This window comes from Perna viridis, chromosome 12 (assembly GCF_037379345.1).
Source record: "Perna viridis isolate PV_CMFRI_1.1 ecotype Kerala chromosome 12, ASM3737934v1, whole genome shotgun sequence".
In the NCBI taxonomy this organism is placed as follows: domain Eukaryota; kingdom Metazoa; phylum Mollusca; class Bivalvia; order Mytilida; family Mytilidae; genus Perna; species Perna viridis.
Genome location: NC_142456.1, coordinates 12,255,846 through 12,278,930, shown reverse-complemented (window position 1 = coordinate 12,278,930; position 23,085 = coordinate 12,255,846). Strand labels below are relative to the sequence as shown.

Below are 23,085 nucleotides of genomic sequence, written 5' to 3'. Positions count from 1 at the left end.
TAATACTTCAAGTTTAAATGGGTAAATGGCTTTGTTCTCACATTGGCCTGCTGCTGAAAAGAACAGTTGCACTCAACCCCCTCAATAATTGCAAGAATAAAATATGGTTGTATTAACAAAATGTCAAAATTAATTTTATCAGGATAATGAGTTCTGCGCTATAGATCAATCATAATGACTCGTTAATTGTTTAAGTAATGCAGCTAATCGGTGCAAGTAGGAAACTTTTTTAAGAACTAAAGTGTCATCTGATCCATGCGGAGCGTTAAAAAAGTTCTCCTACTTTTTTCTCTTTTTTCTCTTTACGATGGGCATCTCTGTGTGTAGCTTATAAAGTTCATGACCTCTTCAACTTTCCCCGCCTGTTTGATACGTGAACTGAAAGATGGATACAATAAAGCAGGTCCCAGAGAACGACGGAGAAGAAAAGAAAAAGTTTTCTCAAGGTATGTCTCAACTACTTTATACTAAATGCCAAAGAATGAATGATTGGATTATACTGACAACATGTGCAAATAGATTTTATTTATAGCATCTGTACAAAAATGCATGTTCAATGTAAATCGTTGACAACTGCATTGTATTATTGTCGTGTGATTTGGTTAAATGTGTATAATCCATTTCTTCGACACGCTATACTTGTATTTGATATGCAGTTACTTTGCATCATAATACATGTACATTTTGTATTAGTGTTTCATGCTCAAATAGTTTCATCAGAAAGTTTATACTGTGCAGTAGTATTAGATGTATACTATATGCATGTATATACAAACATGTAGGAATCTTGACCCTGGACCCTCATTTTTTTTAATGCGCGTTCTAAATGCAGTCGAAACTGCAGAATTATAAGTTGAAACAATAACATTTAAAATATTAGGGGATATCCCCACAACAAAGTTTCTCTGTGTTAAATAAATGTATCTATAATGCACAGAGGAGGCAGGTACGACACTGTAAATAAATCAAATTATACATGAACGAAATTATAAGTATATTACAAGTAGGTAGAGGTGTATTAAGAGTTCAATTGACTGTTCAAAATTCACTTTAAAATTTACTTGAATACGTGTCAATTTCACCCGTGGGACATGGACCTGGTGTCATAGAAAAAAGGGGGGCTGATTAATTGATGTTGCAAGCTTCCGTTTGAGAGCACGTGACCCCAATCCTTTTACATGCCACTATTAACTAAGTTATTATTTTGGTGCTGATTACAGCTGGGTAATGTAGTGTGTACATGTGTATATCATAGCGAACAGTTAGATGTTTTCTGTTCGTTCTTTTCTTTATCTATTCAACCATGAAAATCACAGTGTTGATTCGGAGGTCACAGTTCATGAGACAAGTACACTGGATAATAATTATCTTTCTATACATGTACATGTAGGTCATTATTATAAATTATGTCGATAGTTTCATTTAACATCCTTTTTTAATGTTATCCGCATAATTAAGAAAGTTTAGTTGCGTGTTTAATACTTATCTGGCCTTGTGGTAAAATTATTGAATACGAACGTAATTTCGGCATGCAGTTTGTATCTTCTATCATATTGAAAATGAGCAATGAAAATGAAGCATCAACAGGGACGTACAGTAGGATATGGTCGAAAGACCTTAATTTTCTCCCTCATTATACTGCATGATTGTAAAATTTCCATTCCTACATACGACAAGTCAGAATTTGGGCTTTGTTATGTTTCACTTTATCCATTCTTTTTCTGACACAGTCGGTATAGTCAATCTCAACTTCTCGGTCAATCTCGTTTATTCCGAGCATAGCTGGGATTGACCGAGGATGTACCGATTGTCGGTATAGTTTCGCTTTTTTCTAAATTGCCCGACACTACCCACCTCTTCCTATTTCTCGGGCGATAAACACCAACAATCAATCAATTCTGTTTCCGTATTATTTTGATAGCTGATGTTTGTATTCAGATATTTTTATGGAAAAAATGGCATCATATTTGCACTTTAATTTGTATACATGTAATATTGAAACGTTTTAATTTCATTAAATAAATATGAAATTATACATGTAAATCATTTGTCATTTTTGTTGAATTAAGCATATTATTAAGCAATTATCTTGAAGTGCTACAACTCATTACAAGAGTACACTTCATATATTATATTTTTATTATGATTTTATTAAATAATTTGCATTGCTGGAATTTATGCTCAAATCAAAATCATTTTTAATTCATGTCGTATTTGATTCCTAAAGCATTAAAAATACTGGATATTTTAAACAATATATCAAGCATTTTTCTTTTAAGAAGTATGATTTGTTTTTAAATTATTGTTTGCTTCAGATTAAAATATCCAAAACAATATTATAGAAAATAAATATGTATTTCAAATTAAAATTATCTTTCAATTTTAAGATATTGTTTTATATAAATATGTATTTATTATTTATTTATTTACAATAGAAACCCCTTGCTACCCTCAAATTATAATGATGATCATATTTTGTTTAATTAACAACAATGAAAGTAGGACAATCAGAACTTATATTGTTGGACAATCAGAACTCCATAATTTTAAAATGTTGGACAATTGGGAATAAACCTCATATTTATATTTGAAATTTTCCAATTGTAAACAGCAGGTTTTGTCCTTCTAAATGTAATTGAAAGTTAAACTGTTTTTGCCTACAGTTCATTGCATAAGGGAAATTGGTAATCGTGGCATTGCTTCCAAAAACACAAAATAATTAGAGAGCAAAGTTGAAACGGGAAACTCAATGTAGCGCAACACAATAAGTTTAGCAAAATCAGAGGTGAAAGAACAAAAGCACACTTGAAGAATTCTTTTCAAAATAATGCACTCTATTTTAAAATGTCAGTGAATTTTATATATATTATGAGGAATTTGCTTGACATCTTAACGGAAGACATTCACAAAATTCTAGGCTTATATATCGCTCTCCATATACATGTACTGACCATCGTTTCTACAAATCATGTTTTTAATGATTATGATTTTTTTTATTTATGTACCAAATGAGGGACATGTACAAAATGATCGAAAAGTTAATGAAATCTGACATGATAGCCATATTTATGAAGGTGTCCTTTTTATGACCTCTTTTTCGTCTAAGTGTGTTTGTGCCGACTTTGCCTTTATTAGTTAAATTTTCACGATCTTATCGCTTAATGGAGAGGGGTAAATTGACCATTTTCAACTGTCAGTGAATATCACATGTTCATGTGGAGTTAATCATTTTGTTTTAGTCAACAAAATTTTGGACTTAAATTTACGTGTACAAAACGATTTTTATCACAAATTGGCAAACAGTTAATATTCATCAAATACCATTTTTCGATTACGGGTTAATGATCCATATAAGTGTTGATCCATGTACAGACGCCTTTACAAAAGTAACTGTTTGTACGTTGTTAATTGATATTAATTAGTATTACAAATGGATTTTGCAAAGGAATCTAAATTTGAGAACTGTATCAAGATGGTTAAAATGGAAACGAGTATTATAATACTTACACTGTACTCGAGTATTCGTTGCCATCCCTACCTTAAATGGATCCTGTAGGGGAAATCCAAAAGACGTTAAGTAAACTGGGTATCGAAATCGTCGTAACACCAAACACAATCCAGAACATAGACAATATTAATAAAGCGAGAATAGGTATGGTGTATATGTCAAAGAGACAAGAACCCCAACGGGATGAAAATGTCAGACCAAAGCCACCCATTGGTCTGCAATGAACGACAAAGAAATCCTCATACCACAGGCAGGCTGTAGCTGACCGCAAAACATCATTATATACAGGTACAGCGAAAATGTTTCCCCTATATACTGAAGTAGCATAAAAAGTTCAATCAATTGATCAACTTTGACTTATGAACGCAAAGCCGCAAATCTATGTTCGGTTTTCGCTAGTCCTACCAGTTTTTTTTTTTACGCACTTGCGCTTGACTTTATCCTCCGTTTGCTTCGTAAAGATGAGTTGTGACGTCAAAGATCAGGTGTCCATGATTAATAAGACCGAACATGTATGTCCATTGCAGCTGTTGGAAGAAACCACTTAGAGTGTACTTCTATGGACTCGGGCGTCTATTCCTGCAAAACATGTTTCTACCGGTCGACATCATTGGAGGTGACATACATGTAGTCTTCGATTCTGGACTTAAATTCAAGAGGAAAAAAACGCATATATACAAGTTTTCATTATATAGTTGAATAGGTCAAATCAAAATGAAGACTTTTTCGAGAGAAACAATGACAGATTTTTGAAACGCATAGTACATCGAAAAATAGACAGCTGCATGTTCATGTGCAACACCTAGGATATCTATCTCCCGTTTTCGATGTTTAAGATCCAAATACTGAAGCCAAAAAAAAAAAAAAAAAAAAAATAGGAGTCAAGTAAACAATTTTCATAAAACCTTTTGAATCCCATCCTCCCATGGGATTCGAGATATGATTTTAGTTACTTACGTTCATGTTGTGTATGTCTGTTTTCCATGTCTGGTCTTTGTCCGTGGATTACATTCTTTTGATTACCGTTATAGTCTTGGTTCCCTTGATCATTACTCTTTCCCAGTCAGGGTTTTGAGTCCACCTTTGCTCCCTCAAACCCCTGAAATCACTCATTCATATTTAGCGGGTATCGTCCAGTCAATTCCGATTGGCTACTTCTCCGGGTACGAAGCACCAATGAAAATCGATTTAACATTAACGTCAGTGGAAAGATAAACAATAACACGAGGTAATGCTCGAATCCTTGTGGACGGACGAAAAATTAGACTGTCCGCGACAACTCTTACATACCATAATATTTAGATGCGAAATGGGCACATTACACACTCGTTTGTTTGAATTACACGTCAAAGTAGAGTACATGTATTTTATTTCGTTGATGACTTTTCATTCAGAATTGTCCACTTCCTTTCGTCTGTGGCAACATCCCTTCGGCTCCTGCGTATGGAGTGTTCATATCACAACTCTTACGTTATGCAAGAGCTTGCCGAAACTACGCAGCCTTTTTGTATAGCGCTAGAACTCTAACAAATAGGCTTCTGGAACAGGGTTATGTTGCTACAAGATTGAAATCATCACTACAGAAGTTTTATGGTCGCCATCATGAACTCGTGGATCGTTATGGTGTGTCCGTCAGCACCATGAGGACTGATTTGTTCAACAGGTCATGGTTTTCCTTTCCTCGTTTTTCTACCCCGGACTTGACTTTTTATGAGCAACTCGCCGGGTGTTTCTAGAAAAGCAGAGGACGCTTACCCTACCGGTGCACCTGGTCCATGCTCCCAGTTTTTAGTGGAGTCCGAGTTGCTCATTTACTTTCGTTACTTTGTATGTATGATTTTAGGTACTTTATGTTCTTTGTTGTGTATGTCTATTTTCCATGTATGGTCTTTGTCCCTGGATTACATTCTTTTGATTACTGCTATAACCTTTGTTCCCTTGATTACTCTTTCATAATATGATAGTTACTTCTAAGGACCACATATGTTTAAATGTAATACTATAGTTTCTAAGTTAGAAATAAATGGAGACAAACCTTTCACAACAATATTATGATGAAAATACCGACGGAAATTCACAATTAGTCGAATTGATTACCTGGCTGCAGGATTAGTGTTTACATACCGGCATTATGATATCATGGGTCGAAGCTGCTGTCGGCCATGATTCCATCATAACGTCTTTTTCAAACATTTTTCTGGATGAATGAAATTATGTTGGAAATACCCAATATATGGAACGCCTAAACTGATGAGATACACATTTGTTTACGTGTTGTCAACTTTATATTACTTGCTGTGGTTTTATAATTACATGTGGTCATTTTGTATTTACGTTATGTAGGAACATCTTTACATTATGTAGCTTTGTCTTTACGTTCTGTAATTTTGTCTTTACGTTCCGTTGTTTTATGATTACGTTATGTCAACATATATTTACGTTATGTGGATTTATCTTTGCGTGCATTGGTTTTCTTATAACGTGAGGTCATTTCATCTTAACGTTATGTCGATCTCTTAATACTTTATGTGCATTTTCTTTTCTTTACGTGCAGTGATTTCTTCTTTACGTGATGTGGTTTCTTATTTACGTGATGTGGAAAAAAATTCATGATGACATGTGACCCCGGAACTTTTCGATCCGGTGTAAACTTCAAATCAGTCCGTAAATAGAGGCAAAATAGACGTCACAAATGCTGAACGAAATACACTTGGATAGTCTATCCAGTCACCCTAGAGTATTTTTTCCATAGTAAAAAATGGCTCATTTGTTATTTACGTTCAATATGATCATAATTGATACACCTGGGACTCTGTTGATGACTTGTGGCGATTTCCGTAGTCAGAATATTTTTTTTAATTCCAAAAACATGGGAATTTCGACTCCCGCGAAAATTTGCATAAATTCGACTCTACAAGTTTTTGCGTGACTAAATTTAATTTTCCACATTAATAAACCACCAAAACTAATTTTCAAGAAAGAATTTTCAAAAAACGTTAAAAATATTACCCCTACCCCTAGAAAACTGGTCCCAGTATCAAACATATTAATTTTCATTTACAGCATACCGACTCTGTGAAACTCATATTTTAGGCATTCATAAGTTAAAAGACAATTATTTGCCAAAAATATCTGAATAATTCCGGCGTGCGATTTTTTATAGGGTTACAATTACTATAAAATCGTAAAATGTGGAATTTACAGAATTTCAGAATTTCTTCTATATCACCCGTTATTATCTTTTTTTCAGAAACCGTACTTAAAACAAGCTTTTGTTTGATACAGTAGATTTGTATAGTGTCTAAGCTTTCAAATCGGCCAGGTAATTAATATTTGAACTTTTCCAAGTAAAGTTGGTGCAAAAATTACCACCCCCACCCATGAAAAAATACCTCAACATGAACCAAAATGTTGATTTTTAACATATAAACGGCGTATACTGGGAATGTTGCGGGCGATTGCTTTCATTATCGATGCATCCAACATATTTGCTAATTTCAAGAGCGTAGGCGACAATAATGTGTTTTTTCATAAAAAGGGAAAATTCATTAAGAAATTCAAACGCCTGAATTGATCAGATATGTTGAGTAAATCATTATCTTAATTATGAATGCCTAAAATATGACTTTCACAGTGTCGGTATGCTGTGAATGAAAATTATGTTTGATACTGGGACCAGTTTTCTAGGGGTAGGGGTAATATTTTTAACGTTTTTTTTTGAAAATTCTTTCTTGAAAATTAGTTTTGGTGGTTTATTTATGTAGCAAATAAATTTAGTCACGCAATAACTTGTAGAGTCGAATTTATGCAAATTTTCGCGGGAGTCGAAATTCCCATGTTTTTGGAATTAAAAAAATATATTCTGACTACGAAAATCACCACAAGTCATCAACAGAGTCCCAGGTGTATCAATTATGATAATATTGAACGTAAATAACAATAAGCCATTTTTTACTATAGAATAAATACTCTAGGGTGACTGGATAGACTACCCAATTTTTGCTAATCGGCGTTGTGACGTCTATTTTGCCTTTTACGGACTGATTTGAAGTTTACACCGGATCGAAAAGTTCCGGGGTCACACGTCATCATGAATTTTTTGTCCACATCACGTAAAGAAGAATTCACTGTACGTAAAGGAAAGAAAATGCACATAAAGTATTTAGAGATCGACATAACGTAAAGATGAAACGACCTCACATTATAATAAAACCACTGCACGTAAAGATAAATCCACATAACGTAAATATATGTTGGCATAACGTAATCATAAAACGACAGAACGTTAAGACAAAATTACAGAACGTAAAGACGAAATGACAGAAGGTAAAGACGAAATGGCAGAACGTAAAAAAATTATGAATATTCATGGGATAGGGGGCGTTCAAACAACATTTTTTTTTATAAATTTGAAATATGCGAATTCGATTTCGCTATTTTTACTGTTTTGAATGCAGAAAATAAAAATAATGATAAAACATACGTGTAAGTCTATACAGTATTACCATGGCGTACCTGTAAGTTTTTAATGGTATTAATATGAAGTATTAAAAATAAATTACATGTAAGTGTATCGAATATGCAGCAAGAATGGATCCAAGATTTTAGGTTAGGGGTTGTAAATAGAACGCAAGGTAGGAAAATCTTGTTGGTTAGAGTATGTAAAAAAGTTGCCTCCTGTCACCTGTTGTTTAGATTGTCTGATAACTTCGTAAAACAATTGTCTCCTCTGAAAATATAAATCGGAATAGTAATGATGAAAATACGTGTAAGTCTTCAAAACTGTGGCTATACATATGAAGTGAATCTTTTGAATTTGTTAACAGACATATTTGGTAAATTTTCGATAATTATGATACAATTGTCATACACTAAAATAAAGAAAAGCGGATATCTGCCGTCATCGATCTCTAATGCAACATTAAAACGATGTATACAAGTGGAGTCCGAAGTAGTTGTTTTCGCCTTGTATGAAATTTTCGCCCTGTATTACACGAAGGATTTTCATTTCGTTTCATTCCGATTCCTTTCGTTTTTTTCGTTCCGCAGTTTACAAGTACTCATGTATCTCTGGTACAATTGGCTCTTCAAATACTAGTTTACTCATTAAATTTTGCTTTCAACTTCCACGCTCCAGCTGATATTCGTATCCTCTCTACTCTTGGGGGGAATTTAAACCTCAAATTTGATATGCTTTCCGTTTCTTCGTACTTTTGTACCTTGTTTATTTGTTTTTGTCCCAGTTTTGTCTCATGTATTTCTTTCTTTTATTGCCCCTTGACATTCGCTTTTCGGATATTGCTGTAACCGTTTCTAGGGTGCCTTCTTTTGCATTCTTGTTAATGAAACCAAACTACAAAAATGTACGGGCATAAGAAAAAAAAATACCGAAACGTGTTGGTTGTCGGAGACCTTGAGTTTTTCAAATAATAACTCTTATACTTTGTAAAAATCAATAACATTTGTTTACCAAGATATCGTTTATCAGTTTAAAGTTTGTCTTAAACAGAGATAACAGTATTCTTAAAGTTTTTCGAACACGATAGTTACCCTGTACCATCCCCTGATAAAAATACAATTTGAACTAAGATCAGGTCACAAGGACGCTTGAATTTCGCGTTTAAAAATATGAATTTGAAGTTCATTTCTATAATAAGGGGCTATGAAGAATAATACTGGAACATGAAAAAGAATCATTATGAAGGAAGAATTCAAAACGACAGCGACTGCTGAAACGCCTTTTATTGAGGATGGCAAGTCGTTTAAAAACCCTGATTTATACGAAGGTAGAGTCAGTTTTGGTTATAAAGAACTAGGCTAGCATACTACATTTTATTATAGCACATATGCACTTACGTGTAGAGATATGTCTAGAAATTTATTGAGAGGGTGGTCTCAATCCTTAAAGCTTATTCATTCGTGCCAAAATTTTGCACAAAATTCAGAAAAAAGTGACGTCCATCCCACAGTACTATTGTAGCGGTTATCAACATAAAAATAGAACTATATTGGGTAGCCCCATGCGGGTCCTGGTGTCAAACAATTTGCCCACAGCAAAGCTAAGCTTGTCGTAAAAAGGCAACTAAACAGTGCCCAAAACCCTTACCGGGGGCTTGAGCGCCTTGCCCACAGAGCAACTAGGTTTTGTGCCCCAGGTTGTGGAGTGGGGTACCCCTGTCCTGCGACATATTGGGGTTGTCAGGCCATAATACGAAAACCTGACCGCAAACCATAATGGTGCACCATGTTCCTCCCTACTGTGGTATTCATTAGGAATAAGGAATTTTGGTCTTCGCTACAGGAGATTAAATTGCCCGACCTTACCCACCTCTCCCTATTGCCAGTGGCAATCAAAATCCCATCCCATTTTTATTTCATTTATTTTATTTTCATTTTATCACCCATTTCATGTTCATCGCCTGGATATAGCTGGAGTATTGCGGCTTGGGCGTTAAACACCAACAGTCAATCAATCTAATATATTGGGTATGATGATGCGCCCATTCAATTGCCTCACCAGCTGTATTCATACAACTATAAAATCAAATCACATTAAGTGAGCGCTACAGTTTAAAAATGTAAAACGCGTGAAACATATACATGTACACGTACTTACTGCCCTTTACGCCTAAAATGACACTTTGGACAGCAACGAAGGTACAATGTAAGCCACTTCTGTCTGTCTTTGACCATCTTCTGTAAGCTTTCCTTATTAAGTTTCCGAATGATTGACACGTTGCCGCGTAATTTTTTATCTACTTCTGCACCACGTTTCCTCTCGTGCCCTGAAAGGGACTATTTTGGTGTGTTTTTATTTATCTAATAAAGGTTTTTGTACATAATAAAATACGTGATAGCACATGCTTGTTTTCCAAAATCATACAAAAAGCAAATATATCTCATGGAAGAGTAATCAAGGGAACCAAGGTTATAGCGGTAATCAAAAGAATGTAATACAGGGACAAAGAATGGACATGGAAAACAGGCATACACAACAAAGAACATAAAGTAACTGAACTCATACATACAAAGTAACAAAAGCAAATGAGCAACTCGGACTCCACAAAAAACTGGAGTTTTTAATATATGCCTAATATTAAGCCAAAACTCTGGGGCACATGAAGGGAAAAAACGCAGATATTTTATTGTATTAATCAATTAATTATCATAATACCTGATAACCACCAGAAATAACCATCTAAGTGTTTGTAAAATTTGCCTTTTTAAGATATTGATAGGTCAAATTTAGTTGAAATGCACTACGGAAAATGGCGGGAAAATTTCCCAGCACTCTTTCCCTATAATAAGCAGTCGAAAAAATATCTACATTTCACATATCTACATGCCTCAGGATAAACTTAAATAGCATTTTGGTTGTTTTCTAGATGTACTGAATACATTTTAGGCAAAAATTACAAAACTGGGGAAAATGATGTGCCAACCATTGTCTGATACTTACACAGAATGGTACTTAATGATGTACATGATGTTGCTAACTTGAACAATGTATGGGAATCTCTTCGTATTACTGAAAGAGAGTCATAGAACAATAAAGTATGGAACGATAATGTATCTGTGAATGGCAATAAACTTAGACTTTATATATAATTGTTTAAACATACTATTAGTACAGAAAATTATGTTAATTTATCGGTAAAAAATAGAAATCATAGACGTATTTTGTCTTTGTTCAGTTCTGGTTCACTACAGCTCAATTAGAAACTGGCAGATATAAAAGACCACCTATACCTCTGAATGAACGTTTATGTATTTACTGTAACAATAATATTATTGAAGACTAGAAACATGTTTGTCATATACATATAGTTTAGGCATAGTAGCTAACATTTATGGTGTCACTATACAGCTTGTAGCGGCATACGTCCCCCGGTTGTGGTCGCTCTGGTGTTCATATAACTTCGTATAGTTTGTCCAGGCTATCCAGTGAAGTCACAGCCTATATATAATTTTAATTTGATTTCCTTTTGCGTGTGAAGTACAGAAAAGGGTACTGAAAAGGAAAAGTTTTATAATCAGTCTGGCGTTTGATCAGTCTTAACTATTTCAGTTGAAGTTCCATGTTGTTGTTCTCAGCGATGGATCCTGGCTTACACGGCTTTCTTCGGATTTCTGCTGGTTTATGCTTTACGTGTGAACATCAGTGTTGGTATAGTGTGTATGGTCCGGACTAACGATACTTTACCTACTTTGAACAGCTCACATAACAGTTCCCCATCAGATACATGTGTCTTGGAGACAACAAAGAAGGAATATGACGTAAGTGCGTACCATGAACAGTTCATGTATTTGTAGAAAAGACATTGTTTTAATATAAAGTCTAAAAACATTATCAAAATCTTACAGAAAACAAGTTCTTACACGTTTTCGAACACTTTAAATATCGGTTCTGTTTTATGATTTCGGGTTACTTATGGACAGGGGGCGATCCACAGATTTTGAAATTGGGTTCCAGGAAATAATTTGCTCTCATTATTGTCCAATTTATGCACAGCCGTAACCCCCTGAAATCACTTCGGCTCTAGAGCTAAAATCGGTAATGACATGGGGCTATAGTCTGATGAAAGACCGTTCTTTCTGTATGAAACTTTTAGAACAGACAATTTCTCTGAACTTTCTCTATAATAATTATTGTCGTTTTATTTGAAATACAGAACACTTAAAACTAGGAGCTCGGACCAGGTCACCGGTAGGATAAGCGTCCTCTGTTTTTGTTTCTAGAAATACCCGCCAAGCAGCTTATAAAAAGTCAAATCCGGGGTAGACGAAAGAGGAAAGGAAAACTACATGTATGACGGGTTAAACATACAGGTTCTCATGGTGCAGATGGATACACCGTAACGATGCATGATTTCATGATGACGTCCATAAAACTAAAGATTTTAAAACTTTAAAATTTACATTAAAATAATACTGTACATGCAGTCTTCCTTTTTGGTATAAGACTTGTTCCATCGAAAGCAATTAAGTGAAAGTGATTAGACTTATTTTTTTAGTGTACCGGTATATGCAGTATATATATATAGAAAGGTCTGAAAAATTCCCAACGATTTTAGAACTGTCAAATTTGGGATGCAAATTTTTGGTCGTTCCCTCCGCGGGAATCGAACTCGTATCGCTGTGAGACCTATGGCAACACCGCCTGCACAAAGCCCAGCGCCCTAGACCACTCGACCAGCTAGGCTATATAATAATATACCTTTCGCTGGCCGGGTCATATCTCCTCGTAGGATTAATCTAGGGCTGTAACTTGGTACACGATGTATGGTAGTACGGGACAGTTCATTTAGATGTTATTATGTAGGATAGAGAATCAAATTGATGATGCATGTAACAACAAATCAATATTATACAAACGTCTCAGAATGTGACGACTCTATTCCCTACACTGCTCCATCGGATCAAATTGATATAGCTTTCATGGTATAAAGTTTAAGAGTAGGATTTAAATCGGACTTTAAATCATTTAAAAAAGCTTTATATTACATTTTTTAATGCACATGTACAAAAACAAGCATAGTATACTGTTATATAATAAAGTGCTTTTGATGGTTAACACAGGAAAAGTTCCGATATAGGGGTATCTGTACATTGCATTGCTTGAATGTTAATATTGCTTTGGTTTTATTTTTATGACAATGAAGCCAATGATTCTTTGTTGTTGTTTTCGTTTCCTTAGTTTTCCATGGCAAAAATAACCAAACTATCCAGATTTCATAGATTTGCTGTTTGTGAAGTAAGTTAATATAGTTCACAGAGAGAAAATTCCAAATTATTTTTTTCTAGAGAGCTGAGTTCAACTGGGATAAAAATGTTCGATCAAGTATACTTGCCTCATTTTTCTATGGCTACCTCGTGACCCAGATTCCGGCAGGATGGTTTGCTGACAAATTTGGCGGGAAGCGGGTATTTGGGGTCTCCATGGCGATTTCCGGTTTAGCTACAGTCCTCCTGCCTATCTGTGCGCGAACTCATGTAGCTCTTGTTTACGTAATGAGAGTAATAGTAGGACTTGGAACGGTATGTTACATCTTAACATGTTAATATTAAGGATTATCCTTTTATTTTGAAGGTGTAGGTCAATCGTTAGTACATGTACATGTTGTAGGTTACATGTATATTGTTGTCTATACTAAGCCTAAAGTGCCTCACAAAATCAAAATAAAAATTTAATGTTGCTCGAATCATTTGATTTTTTGTTGGAGTTCGTATTGCTAGTGTTTTAGTTTTTTTTTGTGCTACGTCTTGTTTTCCTTATAGTCATCTGTAATATTTAATCTTTTTCATTTGGTTTGCTGCATTTAGTATTTAGATCGTCATTATTGTTTTAAATGTAACTCTTTATGATGTTAAGATTTATGTTACTAGATAAAACAATTGTTTTAGAAATCTTTAAAATGTTTTTGTTTTCTTTTTAACCTTACAGATAATTGTATTCATTGTTTAGAATGCCAACGTTCATATATTTCAGGGCACAGTATTTCCAGCCCTTCAATCAATGTGGGGACGCTGGGCTCCTCCTCTAGAAAGAAGTAAACTGGTTTCTGTGGGATACATGGGTATGAAATAAGCTTTTTATTATTAATCAATTGCGTGTCTTTTTTTTTCAGATCAGGCCTTGTCTATGAATTTCAAATTTGAATGTTCATGTGCCTATATGTACCTTTAGCCCTGCCATAACATATATTTTATTGTGATTTAAATTAATATAAGGTGCGCTGCGATTCATTTTAGGGGTTCTGAATTACAATGTAGTTATATGTACCTACATGTATGGGGACAAGAAACGAACATTTCCATCAGACAATATAACTTCAGTAAAAATGAATGAATCTCTTTGAAATTGTTCCACAAAGTGCCATACCACTAAGCTCCGGAACAGCATCTGACGTTCAAAATATTACTCCAGACGCTGCAGCCAGCCCTCTCAGAAAATGCAAGAATCTTGCAAAGTCAGGAAAAAGTGAATGATTTTACGTGATGTTATCTGATTGTCAAACGATGTATGATCTACAGCGTTTAGAAAGAGAGGAAACGACCGTCTTCCGCTGCTTGGAGCTTGCCATACCACTGCAGGAAGTTCGGAATTCTCTGATGAACTGATGCTTGTAATAACATTCTATTGGTCTCTTTGAAATCGTACAATATGACATGCAACACAAAGTATTCTAGGATTATTTTTTAGCTGTGTCCAGATAAAAAACTAGTAGAAGTGAATGATCCCTTTGAAATTGTGCATGTATACCACAAGGTGCCAAACAAACAAAAAGAGGCTCTAATTGATTTTTGGAGTTGTGTCTTGCAGCGGTAAAGAATAAAGGGGTAAAAATATCAGAAACAAACATTTTCTGCTTTCCGGACAATATTTTTTGGCTTTTGGTAGATCTGGATGAAATGAAAAAATGAAAAGGTTATTTTTTTCTTTCTTATTTTACGTCTTTTTTGCAGGAACGATGTTTGGAACAACAATTACATTTGCTACCTCCGGCGTACTGTGTCAATACGGTTTTGATAATGGCTGGGGATCGATATTCTATATAACAGGTACCGACTTAAGACATTAGAATTCATGTAAAAGTACATTTAGATAAAATGCTCGTGGTTGGTCAAAATTATTTTATATTCACGATTAAACAGAAATTTTAGCTGTTAATACCAAGGGTCATCTGCATCAATAAGTTGATTGGATATACAATTCGACCAGCCAAATTACTTGTTTATTCCATTCATAAAAAAATAAAAGAAACAGTGAAATTTTCACAATACTCAATAGTGCCAAGATTGCATTTTGTACATGTATAGTATGTACATTTGTACATGTTTCCGAAATTCCTTCGTGCAGTGTTGCCAACTGTTTTCATGTACATAACTTGTCTTTTTTGTCTTTTTCATCTTGGCAAATCCATGCATTATGCTTTGAAAGTATTGGTTAAACTAATCAGAACAAGAGATTGTTATGATCTGAAGGATCACGAAGGGCTCCCCAAACAGAGTAATCTGTGATTCCAGACTGACTAGAAAACTAAATATTTGGATACCGCATTATGTTTTCTTCCTAAAAAACATTTTTTTTTAAAATTCGAGCATCTTGAAATCTTGACATCCATGATGTTTAACCATGGAAATTTAACCGATGTAGCTTACAACCTTGCATTTCATTGGACAACTTTGATAGCAACCGTGAAATTTAAGGCTCCATTCAGGGCATAGGTGTCCGGCATATTTTCGATCACTTTTATATATTGAATAATCTTTTTTTATAAATTGAATAATTGGAAATAGTTTGCTTGTTGGACCAATAAAATAATTAAAATACGAAACATAGTACAGTGATCACAAAGTTTACCAAATCAAATCTTAGTAAGATTTGGGTATTAACAATGCGAGAATATGTGTCGGCTATCTTTTTTAAAGATAAACTAAGTACTCGTTTGTAATACCCCTTCACAAACATCAATCATTCTTACCAATCCTGATAATCTTAGTCATTCACAAGTATTCGTATTTAACTCGTCGGCTTTTGTGAATAGTTCTTAACAACCCGAAATCGTATCGATTTGCAAAAGGAGATGAAATATTTTGACATGTCAGAAATATCTACATGAATGTTCACGAATCTTTTTTTTATTATTTTATTCGTTAAGAGCTCACACCCCACTCGTAAAAGTGGGCACGTGTAGTTTTACGAATCTTGTAAGTTTTGGGTATTTGTAAGGGTCCATTAGAAATATTCGTCTATGTGAAGGGAGTCTTTACGAGTTATTTCGGTTAATCATGTACGTATATAAGGTTTTCCTGGCTGCAGTATTAGTCATCAACTATGTTCATGTAGTTTCCTCTTTCCAATAATTAAGAAAATATGGAAAGGTCTGACACAATTAGTCTAAACATGTTACACGTTTGTTAGGTTTCAGCCAAACTGACATGAGTTGGTTTTCCTGTTAGTAATTTTATTCTATAATGGAACTATTCCCAGCTCATCCTTCTTTGATATCATCACTTCAAAAGATTTTAGACGAGACAAGATATCTTAATTTGCATTTCATGTCTTACCGATTTGACAGTCCACAAAATTGCTTTAGTTGTTTGTGTGCTGCTATTTTTCCTTATCTTCAGTTTTATATGTAATTATACATTTTATTCTATTGCCTACATCATGTGTGCAATTATTCTGTTTTCATGTTTTGGTCATGTACTTTGCTATTGGTGTTTCTACGTTGTCCTTACGTTTTGATGCTTCTATATTTTTTGCCGAAATTTTGTACCAAAACAAATGCTCTCGGAAAAGACAACTTGCTTAATTCAAGGGTAAAAGCCAGTTAGTTTCGAACTAAGGACTGCGAAAAAACTTTTGAATGTCCGATATCGGGGTACTTTAACTACGTTTCAGTGTATCTACTTACATTTATACTTTTTATGGTATGATTCATCATATGGGTATTTTAATAGGCGGATTAACATTTATATGGGTGATTGCCTGGTTCATACTGACTGCAGATACACCAGCTGAACATTCGAGAATCAGTGAAGCGGAAAAGCAACATATCGAATCATCGATAGAGTACGATACTAATAAACGAGTATGTAGGAGTATGTTTTGTATTAATGATAACATGGCTGAATTTTAAAATGCTAACTTGTTAAATTCCTTGTTGTCGCGATTTTGAAAAGAGGAGGAATCGAGAAAATGGGTACATGCTATAATTTGCTTACTTTATCCTAAATGTTTTACAAAATATAGCAAAACTTCCCAAAAAGGGGGTTCAAAGCACCGCCAATCACCCGATCCGCAACTGACTACATTATAATACACATACATGTATATTAAACCACCTTCGTACATTTTCTCCGTGCTTAGACTAAGCGGTATTTCCAAATTAGCGATTTAATGTAAGTCTGTAAAATTTTCATGTCTTTTTTTTCAGACGGGAAAGCTTCCATGGAAAGCCATTTTGACATCTAAAGCTCTATTTGCATGTGTAGTTGGGCACATGTGTAACAACTGGCAACTCTACACGCTACTTACTAGTCTTCCAACTTTCATGAAAAATGTGCTTAAGTTCGATATCAAAAGTGTGAGTACGTTGTTCACATATGCATGTATCAATAACAAGTAAATTAATATAACTTCAAGAATGCAGACAGTTGCTTCTGTGATCTACACGAAACCATACATGTACTAAGACGACTTAATTAGTCTAATCGGTCTATTGAAAGACAGGGTTTCTAAACTTTGGTTCTGAAATGCATGGCATATTTACTGATCATTTGAGCACTCATAATACATCATATGTTTACTTTTACATTACAGTTTATTCGATTTACATGTACTATTAGGGCGGCTTAATTTTTCATGTTGTAGGTACATTAATTTATACATGTATACTATGTATAAACATTGGAATGACCGCTAATCAGTTACTACAGAAATCACCAAATGTAAAAGAGTTTGAACACATCAGACTACCAAATTACAATAAAATGTGATCAAACAGATGCCATCTATTTTAGATGACTGTCCAAAATGTCGGTTACATGTAGGTTAATAATCTATACAAACTTTCATAAAGGAAGAATGTTGACCATTTTCCTGGAACCCCTTTCAAATTTCTAGTCCACCCTCAGCTACACATGCACTTGTATAATTATTTGAATACTTCATTATCTATGTTTTATATTCAGAATGGTGCTTTATCAGCTGTGCCGTATATATGCCAGGCCGTTTGTGCTTTTGCAGGGGGACAAGTTGCAGACATCCTGCGAGAACGTGGCATTCTTACCACAACAGGCGCAAGAAGGTTGTTTGAGTTGATAGGTAAGTGGTTGGTAACTTTGACTAGTCGAAGGGTAGATGAAAATTTTTGATACATGTGCATTTAAGTCACATCACGGACCGCCTGATAATGTCGAGTGAGTCGTTGATGCGATCTCCGGCCGAGTCATACCAAAAACTTTGATATTGGTAAAAACCTAGAGCTTTCATGGGTTATCCAAGATAAATTGCAAATTTAGAATGCATTTGTACTTTTTATCTTTAATGTGTATTTATGTATTGCGAACAATCATATTGATATTTTACTTAATAAATATCAGTTGGTAGTCACTGTTTCCCCGTCAAGCACGCTCCATACATGTATAGGAGATAGATTCGAAAATAGCAATCGTTTACATTACGGTATGCTGTAATGTGTTTTAAAAATTGATATCAGGTCAGATACATGGAAACTGTTACTATATACGTACATGTACATAAATACAAATCGAATGTAATTATAAATATACATGTATGTATGTGTGTTTTCGAATTTTACGAAACTGCAAATGTCGGGAAATACATGTAGCCTAGTATGATTAGTGACCACATGTGGTTGGCTCGGAGTCAAAATTATACGTGTACATGTTCATGTACACGTATGAGAGGGATGACACGCTCTCTTTTTTTTTCTTTTTTTTTCTGTGGGCTACTGGGCACATTCAATGTCCTACTAATGTCGGACTAGTATAAGCATTATCTGTTTGATTGATCAAAAGTGTTAAATAACTATCATCTGCCAATGGAGGTTAAACTACATTCAGTATCAATATAACGATAACTTCTTCGCCACCGTTTCCTGTAATCCCTATCGAGCAAAATCATTGTTTACCTGAAGAAATATTTTTTTATCCGAATGGATTGACCACGTTATGTATAACAGCTGTCTTTACAAATAAAATATTAATACATATTTATTGTAACTCTATTATAAGGCAGCAACCAATTTATTATTAAAATTAGGTTTTTTTCACATTTCGATGCTGGCAAAATTATTGTTTTCTCAAAAACATACAAATGTATATAGCCCTTCTCCTATTAAATAATTGCTACGTAATAACACGACCTTTGACACTTAGTGCAGAATTCCAGTCATGTACACGTTTGTTCTGTGACATTTTAAGTTTAAATAAGTTCCTAAAAAAAGTGGGGGATTCAAAGAAGCGACAACTCACACTTTTCCGACGTCTTATGGAGGATGAAGTCCTCACTACGGTAATACGGAGGGTCTGATTTCTGTCTGTGTGCGCTTAAGTCATCCCAAGACTACTATGACAACACACAACTGATCTCATATTAAGAGGCTTCTGTAACTGCATTCTTTTAAATTTACATCCGCCTCGTGTTATAACTAAAAAAAATGACATTTTTTTATTAAATATTGACATTGTTTAACTCCAGCATTCTTTGGTACTGGTGGCTGTCTAGTAATAACAGGATTCATTTCCTGTGAGGATAGAAAGTTTGCAGTGGTGTGTTTGGCTCTCGCTGTTGGTTTTTCCGGACTCGTTAGAGCAGGTCATATCGTCAACCACGTAGATTTTGCACCAAAGTAAGTATCATGCCACTCTAAATGATTTTTGTTTTAAATTTTCGATCCCGTTAGCTCTCTTGATAGTCAGAATATGTTGCAAAAAACAAAACAAAACAAAACAAAACAAAACTTGTCACTACTTTAAATTTGACACCATCGCTTCAATATTAATCAAACTAGCATATTTAATAAAATATTGGTTTAAATAATTGCAAAGCTACTTAAAGACTGTCAATGCACCATTTAAAAAAAATCCCAAGTATTTGCAGCCTTCAGAAAAAAAATCTCCTCAACCTAAGAATTGTACTTTGTCATACATACATAATGTAGTGATTAAGTTTCTACTATCATAATTGAACTAATCACCCTTAAATCTGTTTATTTTCAAGGTATGCTGGGCTGATGTTTGGATGAACTAATCACCCTTAAATCCTTTTATTTTCAAGGTATGCTGGGCTGATGTTTGGATGGACTTTTCACCCTTAAATCCTTTTATTTTCAAGGTATGCTGGGCTAATGTTCGGATGAACTTTTTCACCCTTAAATCCTTTTATTTTCAAGGTATGCTGGGCTGATGTTTGAATGAATTTTTCACCCTTAAATCCTTTTATTTTCAAGGTATGATGGGCTGATGTTTGGATGAACTAATCACCCTTAGATATGTTTATTTTCAAGGTATGCTGGGCTAATGTTTGAATGAACTTTTCACCCTTAAATCCTTTTATTTTCAAGGTATGCTGGGCTGATGTTTGGGTGAACTAATCACCCTTAAATCCTTTTATTTCCAAGTTATGCTGGGCTGATGTTTGGATGAATTTTTCACCCTTAAATCCTTTTATTTTCAAGTTATGCTGGGCTGATGTTTGAATGAATTTTTCACCCTTAAATCCTTTTATTTTCAAGGTATGCTGGAGTGATGTTTGGATGAACTTGTCACCCTTGAATCCTTTTATTTTCAAGGTATGCTGGGCTGATGTTTGGATGAACTAATCACCATTTAATCTTTTTTATTTTCAAGGTATGCTGGGCTAATGTTTGGCATAACGAATACCTTTGCAACAATACCGGGTATGGTTGCCCCTATTGTGGCAGGAGCTCTGACACCAAATGTAAGTTTATTCTTTCAAACCAACAATAGTGCCCTAAAACCTGTTTTAACCACTCGTTCTTGGACTTTATATAATTAGGTCGGTATAGACAGATATTCGGTTTTAACTGATATGAAGAAATGTAAGAACTTTTTTGAGTTTTTGGAATCATTCAGGGTGTGGTATTGGCAGGTTTCAATGTATAAAAGTCGGACACTCTTTTTGTACTTTTTTTTAAAAAAAATATTTCTAGAACAACTTGTTTTACCCGGGTTACATAACCTCCCCCCACAAAAAAAATACTGTGGAAAACTAAAAGCCAATTTAGTTTATACAATTCGATCTCTCTTAATTTTACACCTTTTCATATTAATATAGGATTTATATTCTGAATACCAGCACTAAAATATTGTAAGTTGGTGGACAACCATGTGGCGGATCTGGGGTTGGGAACCCTCTATTGTTGGGAAATTTCGTTAATTCCGCGCAAAATTGAGCAAAAAGGATCTTAATATGATAACCTGGTTTCTTGTTTGCTGAACACCACAGGCCTGATTCCCACCTTTAAAATATTTATTTCAGGATACTCAGGAAGAATGGCGTAATGTATTTTATGTATGTGCTGGGTTTACTGTCTTCGGAGCTGTAATATTTGCAACGTTTGTTAGTGGAGAAGTGCAGGAATGGGCGAAAGACAAAGACGAACCTCCAATATGTCAGGAGATCGAAATGCGTCGTGCATCCTCGTTTGTTCTGCCCGTTCCCCAGTAACGAAACGGAACATATTTTCGCTAATGGGTTGTTGCATTTTATCAATTTTTATGATATCAATGAATAAAATATATATAAAATACCTAAATATTGATTTTTTTTTTAAAGTACAGTTTGTAACTAAGGCACCAACCATTTTACACGCAAGAAGCCTTGGTTTGAAAAAAAAAATGTTCATATGTTCAAATTTTAGCCATAAAGTTGTTCAGATACATGAGCCCGGCTGCTGATGAAAAACATATTATCTGCTTGCAGACTTTATTCACCATCCTCGAGAAGAAAATGATTTCACATACATGTTAGATATGATACCTCAACTTGTATACACATTCACAAGATATAATACTCATCTCTACCTCCTTTTGAAAAATCAATTCTTCACAGGGCACAGTTTGACACGACCACGGAGGTCGAACCCAGAAATGTCTGGGCAACTTGGGTTTGAGATTAACACAGAAGAAATATGAAATGGTCAAGAATTATAAAATTTGCATTTACTGTCTAGATATATTAAAAATGCATTTTTTACTAAGTTCAAAAGAAAGAAAATTGGTTTAGTTTTGACCATGTGATCCACGGAACTGTACCATGACCCCAAAATCAATGACTTTTTTATGATATTAAACCATGTAGCCCAATTTCATTGAATCCATACACTTTTACTCAAGCACTTGTACACATTGAAACCAACAGACAAAACGCTTGACTGATACTTTTCATACCTTTATTTGTAGACTTCATGCGCAAAGTCAAGACTAATCCGTCGTGGGTGGTGTAGAACCTCGAGATACCATTTCAGACACCCATAAATTAATACTTTATGAATGTTTCACATTGTAGTTTAGTTTTATAAAATGCTTGTTCCTGGCCGCGAAGTCCTAAATCGTTTGGTCCAAAACACTCGAAGTCATTACTGAACTTTTTGTGCTATTGAAATTTGCAAACTCACCTAACAATGTATATAACGAAAACGACAAGTGTCCCGTCATTTCACTACCGCAATATTTTTTCTTGCATACAAAGATGTTGAAATCATCTACAGCAATAATAGGGTCGGTGATTTTTGTCTGATCATGATAGAGGAAAGTAACACGATGATTTCCAAAATTTAATCTCCTCTGTACCGCAGACCTTCAACATGTAATGTGTGCTACTTTTTTGTACTACATAAAACCGCGGAGCTATTCCACTGTTCTGTAAAAATTTGCATAAAGAAGCAGGGTTAAATTCTGTTGAAAGAGAACGAATAAGCCTTTGCAAAAAAAAAAAGGAAAATGGTTGGAGACGTACATGTATATATTGTCTTATTTGAATGATGATATTTAAAATTTCTTTTATGTTTCTTGTTTTAATA

At 34.5% G+C, this 23,085-nt stretch overlaps 1 protein-coding gene across 7 annotated transcripts; it reads left to right on the top strand.

The window, feature by feature from the left end:
• The first annotated feature begins 221 nt into the window (after positions 1–221).
• LOC148601224 (sialin-like) lies at positions 222–21,819 on the top strand. 7 transcript variants are annotated; one of them, XR_015916953.1, is made up of 12 exons: positions 9,066–9,294; positions 11,577–11,785; positions 13,313–13,546; positions 13,998–14,085; positions 14,975–15,070; positions 16,976–17,106; positions 17,452–17,601; positions 18,209–18,341; positions 19,740–19,890; positions 20,319–20,375; positions 20,891–20,981; positions 21,543–21,568. XR_015916953.1 is itself a non-coding variant. In XM_088554145.1 (12 exons), exons 3-12 carry the CDS (start codon positions 11,687–11,689, stop codon positions 21,729–21,731), a joined length of 1,362 nt encoding a protein of 453 aa, XP_088410271.1. In that variant the 5' UTR covers positions 9,080–9,294; positions 10,914–11,062; positions 11,577–11,686; the 3' UTR covers positions 21,732–21,819. The 7 variants fall into 7 exon arrangements, 6 of the variants coding, with proteins under 6 accessions (XP_088410270.1, XP_088410275.1, XP_088410274.1 ...); XM_088554145.1 differs by lacking the exon at positions 20,319–20,375 and adding an exon at positions 10,914–11,062 and having other exon boundaries at positions 9,080–9,294; positions 21,543–21,819; XM_088554144.1 differs by lacking the exons at positions 9,066–9,294; positions 20,319–20,375 and adding an exon at positions 222–446 and having other exon boundaries at positions 21,543–21,819.
• The last annotated feature ends 1,266 nt before the right edge of the window (positions 21,820–23,085 follow it).

Coding starts and splice junctions, on each gene's coding strand:
- LOC148601224 (XM_088554143.1), top strand. CDS start 9,207: ATGAAGGAAGAATTCAAAACGACAGCGACTGCTGAAACGCCTTTTATT. Junction 15,071..16,975: donor ATCGATATTCTATATAACAG/GTACCGACTTAA, acceptor GTATTTTAATAG/GCGGATTAACATTTATATGG. Junction 17,107..17,451: donor AGTACGATACTAATAAACGA/GTATGTAGGAGT, acceptor CTTTTTTTTCAG/ACGGGAAAGCTTCCATGGAA.